This window comes from Stegostoma tigrinum, chromosome 20 (assembly GCF_030684315.1).
Source record: "Stegostoma tigrinum isolate sSteTig4 chromosome 20, sSteTig4.hap1, whole genome shotgun sequence".
NCBI classification, from domain to species: Eukaryota; Metazoa; Chordata; class Chondrichthyes; order Orectolobiformes; family Stegostomatidae; genus Stegostoma; species Stegostoma tigrinum.
In genome coordinates this window covers 52,805,834-52,816,371 of record NC_081373.1, presented here as the reverse complement: position 1 = coordinate 52,816,371, position 10,538 = coordinate 52,805,834, and the positions used below count along the sequence as shown (strand labels likewise).

Below are 10,538 nucleotides of genomic sequence, written 5' to 3'. Positions count from 1 at the left end.
TATACTCTACTATATCTGGATAAATCTCCCCAGATGAAGCCATTCAGGATTGCAATACAAGCAACAAAATAAATGATGGTTTAATCTGAGGGAAGAAAACAAATCCCAGGCCTTAAAAAAGTCTCTGCTCTTGAAACAGGACTCACTAACCCTTGTACAGTTGGCTCCCAGGAACAGCATTAGTTTGTTTTGTGATTTAAACCTGTTATAATCTTGTACTGTACACCATGATCAGGGGTTGAATGTCTAACTTGTTGAGGGGAAGTGCGTGACTAACTGCACAATAATAGTACTTAAAACAGGAACAAAAGTTCTCCAAAATAATATTGCAAGAATTGTATTTTTATTTAATCATTTGATCTGCAAATCAAAAAACCAACACTAATTATTTTTCATTCATGCAACCAAAAAAATTTACAGTTCATATCACACAGGGTAATTGGTTTATTCTGAAAGAAAACAATAAAAAAGTATACAATGATGCACCCCTATTATTTCAATGTAAACTGATCATTCAGAAATAAAAGTTGTTGATTTGGTTCCCTCATCATACAGTAGAAATACATATAATGTTCCTGATTGGCTTTGTAATTTGCATCACATTAAGAGTTCATTGAGTGGCACAGACTGATTCATGGAGTGGAGTACCTGAATATAATCAGTGCCCCAGCCATCTGGATGAGAAATTCACACTGACTGTACATACAAGATCAGCACCAGATGATAGTACGTACAGCAGGAACAGGAACTGCTGTTTTGAGGCACTGTACCACTTGTTTATTAACGAACTGTTTTGTTTTAATGCAAGTATGCTCCCTATAGTTTGTCCTTTGAGGTTTCCTTTTGGTTATCCAATGGTTCTTTCAGGTTACGCACAACCTCCTCAGAAAGTTCTAAAGGGGGAAGATCATCCAATGAAATGTTCTGACTTGGCATTTCCAAAGGAGGAAGGTTGGGTATTGGAATGTCTTTCGCTTTTCCTGCATTGGTAGCATTGTCGGACGGTTGACTGATGCACCACAAGTCTGATTTCACAAAGTCTGAATCCATGTCTAATTCCTTATCCAATGGCAATTTCTTCAGTCGCGCATTCTCTGCCTTTAGCAGCTTATTCTCTTTCTTTAGTGTCTCATTCTCAGCTATAAGTAGATCAACAAGTCTTTTCAGTTCAGAAATTTTCATCTCTTGTTCCTCTATCCTCGTCTTGTCATCTTTAGGAGCTTTGTTCACTGCACAGGTCTTGGAAGGAACGTGCTTCTTGTGCAACAAAAAGAGAAGAGTATCTGGCTCCCGTTCACAGGACTTCCGAATTTGCCGCAGGTATTCCTCCTGGTTAAGGCTATTCATTTCTGCACTTGTGGGAACAGTCTTCTGACCATCAGATTCATCAGAGAATGGTTTCAGTGGTAACGGGGGATCAGTTTCCCCGTCTGCTGCTTCTGGCTGTATCTGAGCTCTCAACTTCTCCTCTTTCCTAGGTCGCTTCCATCTTTCATGGATTAGATGCTGATGTTTGATATGACTGTCTCTCTGCAGCTCCAGTGATAACAAAGCCTGCACATTCAGAAGAAAATAATTCATTACTGGGGAAACGCAGTCTCTAAGTAATAAACATTTTGGCAATTATCAAAAAGAACACAAATAACACTAATAAAAACAGTGTTGGAGAAGCTCAGCTGGTCTACAGAGAGAGAAACAGAGTTAATGTTGAGTCAAATGACTCTTGCTTGAGTTTTGAAGAGCAACTGGACTTGAAATATTAACTGGTTCTCTCCGCACAGATGGTACCAGACCCGCTGAGTTTTCCAATCACTTTGGGTTTTTCTAAATTTCAGATCTCCAGCAGTATTTTGCTTTTATTATAACAGTACCATAACCTGGGTAAGCACATTCGAAGTTGGGAGTGCTGCTGGTTACAATCACCTGCGCCAGGTGAATGAGTTCCATCAGTTTCCAGGTGATATATACAGAGGGGAAAGTGGTATTGGATAGGAATTACCAACACATTGCACCTTATGACTGATCACTGATCAAAACCAGAGATGCCAACGATAATTCCACATCTAACCTGAAGCTGTCTGGATGGGGCTACCCAGCAGGTGGAAAACTTTCCTCCCAAGGGCCAAATGGTATTCATATTGAGATAGTATTCCCAACAGCACTACAAAATAGGCTCAAAATGTGGTGGCAAGGTGCTGGATTGTCAAACTGCATTTTCAAAAATTAGAAACATCAGTGAAGATCAACGCCCAGGTGCAGGATAAAAACTTATTTTGTTCAGAAGAAATTCAGCAATTGGTCAAGTTTGAAAGGAGGAGGATGGTAGTGGATTTGGGAAGGACAAGGATTTTAGGAGAGAGAATGGATGTTATGCTTTAAGATTATTTCACCACTTTAGTTAGAGAAACGAAGTACAAGTGTTTTGAAAAAAAAAGTTGCTTTAAATGAGATGATAAGGTGTACAGCTGGACGAACACAACAGGCCAAGTAGCAGCAGAGGAACAGGAAAGCTGACGTTTCGGGCCTAGACCATCTTTCAGAAATAAAGTCTGAAGAAGGGTCTAGGCCTGAAATGCCAGCTTTCCTGCTCCTCTGATGCTGCTTGACCTGCTGTGTTCATCCAGTTCTACACCTTATTATCTCAGATTCTCCAATATCTGCAGTTCCTACTACTCTCTGAAACAATTGCTTTAATTGAACTTGTTTCAAAGCGGAGGTTATGAAATTAACGTCAGATAATATGCAGTCAAATGCTGATTTGGCCAGGGACTTCTATTATACGAATGCACATTGTAGCAACTGAAGTATGGCTGATCATACCTACTGTTCTGTACCTATCACTCCACGTGAAGTAAAACCGTTTGTGTCTCAAACCAAACACGTGCTCAACTTTTACAGTATCTGAAGTACAAAACAGAGGCAGTCTTGCTTTATAAAACTTCCAAATGAAAGGAAACAGGCTAAGAGGTCTGATCTGGAAAACTAGCAAAGCAGAAGTGGGGAATCTGTCAATGGCAAAAATATATTGTTCCCTTGCATGTGTCAGTCCTAAACGGTGTGTTTGACAAGAGTACATCCACCCAATAGTTTTAATCTTCTGTACTGTTGGAAATCCAGAAATTGCATAAAAGCTATGACATTCCCTATAACTGCCCGCTCTGTTCAGAGATCTGTACCACATGGATTAAAAATGGACCTCACTCATAGAACTTTGCATCATAAAAGTGTGAGAAAAGATCCTACCATTGACAAGTTACTTCACTGATCAGCCTGTGTCAAAATTTCATTCTAAAAAGGAACACAGCCTCCCCTGAACAAATTCTGAATTTTAATGTTTAATTGCAGTGCTACCCATCACTTATTAGACTTATGGTAGCGGGCATTGCTTCGGTTGTAAATAAATAAATATATACAAACTGTGAAGAGTCGTCACTGGACTCAAAACATTTGCTGTTTCCCCGCCCGAAGATGCTGCCAGACCTGCTGAGTTTCTCCAGCTTTCCCTGCACTTGTTATAAATAACCTGATCAGCATTAGCCTAAGTCTCAACATCATGGTATTTATTGTATTTTAAATAGACTGCCAACTATAAAGGTCATCTCACGTGATTATGCAATGTGGTGTTTGTCAGAGCTCCGGATGGCTGCAAACCTGGGCACAGGATTCACACACATACCAGACACAGGAGAGGCTACATTTTTACTATGTGCAGCATTACCCTCTATAGCACCAGGAAAATTTCATTCCAGTGGAGAGGTTAAGCTCTAGAACAACAATCAGGGAGCTATTAATGAGGTGCGTTCGGTAGCCAAATTGGTTTTCTGGGTGCTATGTACAAATTGACTGCTGCATCAAGTGATCAGGAGTTCAGAATGGAAGGACTCCAGAAGTATATTAACAAAATGTTTTAAAACCATAAGGCAAAGCAGTCACATGCACATTCCCTCAAAGACCCATCACGGAAGGCATCGCTGTTTGGCACAGTGAAACTGTGTCCCACCACATCAATCATTCCCAATAAGATTCTAATGGTCTCATCCTGAGGCTTACAGACAACACTCCACAGGAATTGGAGGAAGGCTGGGGTTACAAATTGGTCATCTTTGTAGCCATTTTCCAGATGAAAAGAAACAGGGTTAGTGAACTGGATTTACAATATTACACACTGTGCTTTAAAGATTTCTTAAAAGCGTTCCAGTGAACTATCCAGTTTCAGGTAATTTCGGACATCAGAGCTAGTTAGCCAAAATGTTTCCCACAATAAGGAAAGGCCTAATACTGGGGAATGATAGTACTCTTCCAAGTGGAGTACATACAGTTTTGTGCCTAACACATTTATATTTGCAAATGGTGAATATTGTCTAGCAAGAGGCCAGTCAAAGGCAGTTTGTTTTTTCGTATCAAATGACAACAAGAGCCCGAAATTTTCTTTCTGAAAACAATGAGCTGCTGGAGGAGGGTTCCATAGCCACGTGAAATCAGTTTCAATTCTAGCCTGGTTTTGGCCTTCTAGTTCAGACATTGCTGCCTGTGCAACATTGAATCTGGGCCCAAAATATCACCATCCAACCCCCTTCCCCAGTTGGCAGCTGCAGTGTATCATCGAAATTCAAGGGAATTTTGTAGATAACTGATCTACACATGATTAAATCTCAGTTTTCAAATCTATTGAGAATATAAGGTTTCTTTATAAAAAAAATACTAGTTCCAGGTTTTTTTTCCACAGAACACATTGATTTCAACCAAGACATGCAGCAAACCACTCCCACACATTGCGCTTTGCTGCTCTGCAGCAGCTAGAAGGAAAATACCAGAGCTGCTTCAGTCAGCTTGGGTGCAGTGTTGTTCCTTATAACGAGGGATGGATATGGAAGGCAATTTTAAAATAAATCCATCATTGTATAAAAAGAAATACCAGAAGGATCCCAGTGTGACATTAAATACAGTTCACTACTGGCCACCCAATTGTACAAGGCAGAGAAAGAAAGTACTAAATGCTGTTCTCTGGGTCCCACTACACTCCTGACATCGTGCGCCATGCCTGTGGGGTGAGAATCAGCTTGCTCAGGCACATGAAAATTCTCAGCAAAAACTTGCCATCCTGAGGAGGCATTATCCCCGAACTGAAGGGCAGCCAATGATGGTCACCAATTCCAATATACGTTTTTCCCTTGACTGGGGAGCAATTGGCTCAGAGCTGTTCCTGATTACCATCGATTGTCTCTTGCTGTTGGCTATATAATAAGGCAGTGGAATCGTGCCCTCTTCCAGTGGCCCCAGCATCACAAATGCCAGTCTTCAGCCAAATCAATTCATTCTATATGTCAAGAATTGCGTGGATACTGCAAAGGCTGTGGGCCCTGACAACATTCTGGCAATTGTGCTGAAAACTTGTGCTCCAGAATTTGCTATTTTCCTAGCCAAGCTCTTCCACACAGCAGCAACACTGGCATCTAACCAACAATGTGGAAAATTGCCCAGGTACGTCCTGTGCACAAAAAGCAGGACATATCCAACCTGACCAATTACCACCAATCAGCCTTCTCTCAATCATCAGCAAAAAGTGATGGAAGGTCTCAACAACAATGCTATCAAGCAGTACCTGCTCAGCAATGCCCTGTTTGGGTTCCCATAGGGCCACTCCTGACCTCATTAGAGCCTTGGTTCAAACATGGACAAAAGAACTGGATTCCAGAGGTGGGGTGAGAATGACAGCCCTTGACATCAAGGCTGCATTCGACTGAGTCTAGCAAAACAAGAATCAACAGGAATCAGGGGCCAGGCCGGTTGGAGTCATACATGGCACACAGGAAGATCTCAGCTCTAGGACATCTTTGCAGGAGTTCATCAGGGTAGTGTCCGAGGCCAAGCCTCTTCAGCTGCATCAATGACCTTCTCTCTTCCACAAGGTCAGAAAGGGGGATATTCACTGATAGTTAGATAATATTCAGCACCAGAGAACCAGAGATCAACTCCTCAGATACTGAAGAACTCCATGTTCAAAAGCAACAAGATCTAGACAATATGCAGGCTTGGATTGACAAGTGGGAAGTAACATTTGCACCACACAAATGCCAGGCAATGACCTTGTCCAATAAGAAGCAACCTAATCACCACCTCTTGATATTCAATGGTGTCACCATCACTGAAGCCCATACAATTAACATCCTGGGGGGTACCATTGACCGTAAGTTCAACTGGACTCACCATATAAATACAGCGACTACAAGAGCTGTTCAGAGGTTAGGAATACTGTCGTAAGTAACTCACTTCCTTACTCCCCACAACTACTCCACTATCTACAAGGCACAAGTCAGGAATGTGATGGAATACTTACCACTTGTCTGGATAAGTGCAGCTCCAACACCACTCAGGAGGCTTGACACCATCGAGGACAAAGAAGTCCACTTGTTTGGCACCTCATCGACCAACATCCACTCTCCAGCACCAACACTCAGTAGCTGCAGTGTGTACTACCTACAAGATGCACTGAAGAAATCCAAAAGATCCTTACACAGCACTTTAAAAGCCCAGGACCACTTTTGTCTCAAGGGACAAGGGCAGCAAATACATGGGAATCCCATCACCTACAAATTCCCCTCCAAATGACTCACCATCCTGACTTGGAAATATATTACTGTTCCTTCACTGTCACTGAGTCATAATCCTGGAATTCCTTCTCTAAGGGCATTGTCAGTCTATGCACAGCAAATAGACTGCAGCAGTTCAAGAAGGCGGCTCACCACAATCTTCTCAAGAGCACCTAGGTATGAGCAACACATACTGGCCAGCCAGTGACACCCATGTCCCAAGAGTGAAATAAAGCAAAACTTCCCACTGCCTGGATGTACATAGTCCCAATAACATTCAAGAAGCCTGAATGGACAAAGCAACCTGCTTAAGTGATGCCATGTCTACGAACATTCACTCATTCCAGCACGGATGCAGAGTAGCAGCAGTGCGTATTATGTACATGCTCTGCAAAAATGCACCAATGCTCATTGGACAGCCTTTCCAAACCCATGACCACTACCATCTAAAAGAATATGAACTGCAGACATATGGGGTCACTAGTACTTAGCAGTTGCAATCCAAGCCACTCACGATACTGATTTGGAAATATACTATCATTCCTTCATGTTGCTGGATCAAAGTCCTGGAACTTCCTCGCTAATGGCATTGCACAGCAAAACAGAGGCTACAAGAGACTGCAATGTTTTAACAAGGTAATTCACCACCACCTTCGCAAAGGCAACTAAAGACAGGCAATAAATGCTGTTCCAGCCAGTGACGTTCACATCCTCTGAGCGAATAAAGATATAATATTAAACTCTTGTGATGTCCTTAAATCAAATAAGCTGGCATCGCCCATTGCTCCGGCTCACACATAGGAAATGGTGATATGTAGGATCGAATGGCGTAATTGTCTGGGCAACTATACTCCAGTGAAAGTTATTGCAGCAGAAGAGAGACCAAAACTGAGAAAGGAAAAGTATGATGATTTCTGACACTCCATTAAACAGGAGAGACTGCACACTGGTACACAAATGATCAGAACTACAACCAGTACAGGGCAGGCAGTGCTGAGTAGTTACTTCCCTAGAATCAGTGCTGAACTAAACGCATTGTAGAATGGCTCATATTTCCTTATGTACCTGTTCTGACTCTGTTAGTTTCATGGCTTCTCCGAGATGATCTGGGTGGAAAGAAGAAATCCAATGTCAGTGACATGGCTTTATCAAGTGATTCGACCATACTTCACAAAAGTACACTTCACATATGGAACTGACCAGGAGAGAAAAACAAACAGGGATTTACAGCTAATGGCAGGACTGTGCCAACATTTTTGTTTTCTGATTTGGACACTATTACATCTTAACTAAAATTATTTTTTGTCCAATACTTATCATTGACCGAAAAATGAGACTATGGAGCTTTTGTTTCATCCACATGCATGACATTTCAGTAGAAAATACCTTAACACACACAGATTACTAATACATTTATTAATCATTTACAACAATCAATAAACCCTCTCTCTTCCTCTTATTTTACTAACTAAAAGATACTGAAGTTCACTCAAACCGTAGAGCAAATATTGAAATTGCATGATTCAATGCAGCTTGTGGCTAATACTGGTCTATACAAGGGTTTAAGAGCAAATCATAAGCTGAGAAAATTATCTTACAGTGCTTTATAAACATTTCCAGAATCCGTGATCCAAGAATACATTTTCCAGCTTAAACATTATGTTTAAACACTAGTGCTTATTGCCAATATATTAGGTTGTGAATTAGAGTTCATGTCTCAAATTATTGCCATTTTGGGGAGAGCACCTCCTAAATGTGAGGCCAACAAAGGGCGACTGCTAGACCTGAACAAAAGATGAAAATACAACAGTATTTTAACTGTGTCAACATTAGACTATGCTTTTGTTTTACAGTGAGAATGAGCCACAGTAACATTTTCCTCTTGAATCACTCAACAAGAGACCAAAATGTAGATGCTGGTTGTGAGATTACTACACTTGATGGAAAGATTACTTGGCAATGCTGTTGATCATGGCACATCGTTAGTGATGTGATTTTAACTGTTTTTAGTGCTGCTGTATTGAACCTTTGCATTTTAGTATTTTTCAACACACACAGGCACCTCTACGGATATATATTTAAAAGCATCATGCTGTTACTGGTTAAATATTATCAGAGCATTAAACCAAGAGGCATGGCCATGAGACAATTTTGCACTCTTTAAAATTTAATTCTACCAGCAAGGAACAATAGGATAATGAAGCAGCTCAGGAAGTACTGCAGAGCATACAAATGTACACGAATCTGCAAATTCAGAGCTCTTGCCAGTCTGTCTCAAAGTGATGGAATATCTTTCTGCACTTCACATAGTTTCTCCAGATACATGCACAAGGCTTCCTTCAATTTCCTTATACTATTTGTCCCACCTGCACCCACTAACAGTCATTCATTACCCAAGTCCTTTTTAAGCTACAACCTGAAAGCTCCCAACCAGGCGACAAACAAATTGGTCCTTTTTACATTGCTCCACAGAAAATATTAATGGGGTTGCACACTTCAACAAAATCACCTGTGCACTCCAAAATGCACATCATTCATAACTAATTTTAAACAGTTCCACCTAAACTGCATTCTCAGATTCATTCATCTTAGAGACACAGAAAACAGGAAGAGGCCATTCAGCCCTTTAAGCCTGCTCCACCATTCAATGCAATCGTGGATGATCATCCAACTCAGTACTCAACTTAGCTTTATCCCCATGTCCTTTGGTCTCGTTAGCCCTAAGAACTATATCTAACTCTATGAAAACATTCAAAGTTTTGGCCTCATCCGTCTGTGGCAGAGAATTCCACAGGCTTACTACTCACTGGGTGAAGACATTTCTCCTTCTCTCAGTGCTAAATGGCCTACCCTGTAGCCTTACACTGTGACCCCTGGTTTGGGATTCCCTGCTCATTAGAACATGTTTCCTGTCTTTACCTTGTCTAGTCCTGTTAGAATTTTATAGGTTTCTATGAAATACCGCACTCACTCTCCCAAACTCTAGTGAATATAGTCCTAACTTATACAGTCCATCTTCATACACAAGTCCTGTCCTCCCAGAAATCTGTCCGGGAAACCTTTGTTGCCCTCCCCCCGACCGCCAGAATATCCTTTCTCAGATGAGGAGTCCAAAACAGCACATAATTCTCCAGGTGTGGTCCTGTGAAAACCCTGTACAACTGCAACAAGACATTATTCTTCCTGTACTTGAATCCTCTTGCTATGAAGGGCAACTTTCCTCATTGCTTGCCGCACCTTTTTTTTCCCTCCTTTATTCATTAACAGGATGAGGACGTCGCTGGCCAGGCAGCAATTATTGTCCATGCTGAATTGCCCAGGGGGCAGTTCAGAGTCACCACATTGCTGTGGGTCTGGAGTTATATGTAGGCCAGACCAGGTAAGGATGGCAGTTTCTTTCCATAAAAGACATTAGTGAACCAGACAGGTTTTTCCAACAATCGACAATGGATTCACGGTCATGGTCAGATTCTTAACTCCAGATATTTTATTGAATTCAAATTCCACTGGCTGCCGTGTTTGGATTTGAACCTGGGTCGGCAGAATGTTATCCGGGTCTCTGGATTAACTGTCCAGCGATAATACCGCTAGGCCATTGCCTCCCCCTATTACAGTTACTTTCAGCAACTGGGGTAATAGGACACTCAGGTCTCATTGCACCTCCCCCTTTCCAAATCTGTCGCCATTCAGATAATAGAGATGAGAGATAATGGGAACTGCAGATGCTGAAGAATCCAAGACAACAAAATGTGAGGCTGGATGAACACAGCAGGCCACGCAGCATCTCAGGAGCACAAAAGCTGACGTTTCGGGCCTAGACCCTTCATCAGAGCGGTGTAGGCCCGAAACGTCAGCTTTTGTGCTCCTGAGATGCTGCGTGGCCTGCTGTGTTCATCCAGCCTCACATTTTGCCGCCATTCAGATAATAATCTGCTTTTTTTGCTGCCA

At 41.7% G+C, this 10,538-nt stretch overlaps 1 protein-coding gene across 3 annotated transcripts in view; it reads right to left on the bottom strand.

Moving 5' to 3' along the window:
• Nucleotides 1-424: 424 nt before the first annotated feature.
• Nucleotides 425-10,538, bottom strand: part of nrbf2b (nuclear receptor binding factor 2b) — a 33,548-nt gene continuing 23,434 nt past the window's right edge. For 2 of the 3 annotated variants that reach the window (XM_048550868.2, XM_048550870.2), the window contains 2 exons: nt 7,656-7,696; nt 425-1,554 (listed from right to left, as the gene is read on the bottom strand). In XM_048550868.2, coding sequence (XP_048406825.2) covers nt 817-1,554; nt 7,656-7,696 — 779 coding nt within the window. In that variant the 3' untranslated portion in view covers nt 425-816. The remainder of the gene's footprint in view (nt 1,555-7,655; nt 7,697-10,538) is intronic. The other variant, XM_048550869.2, reaches the window with a different exon arrangement.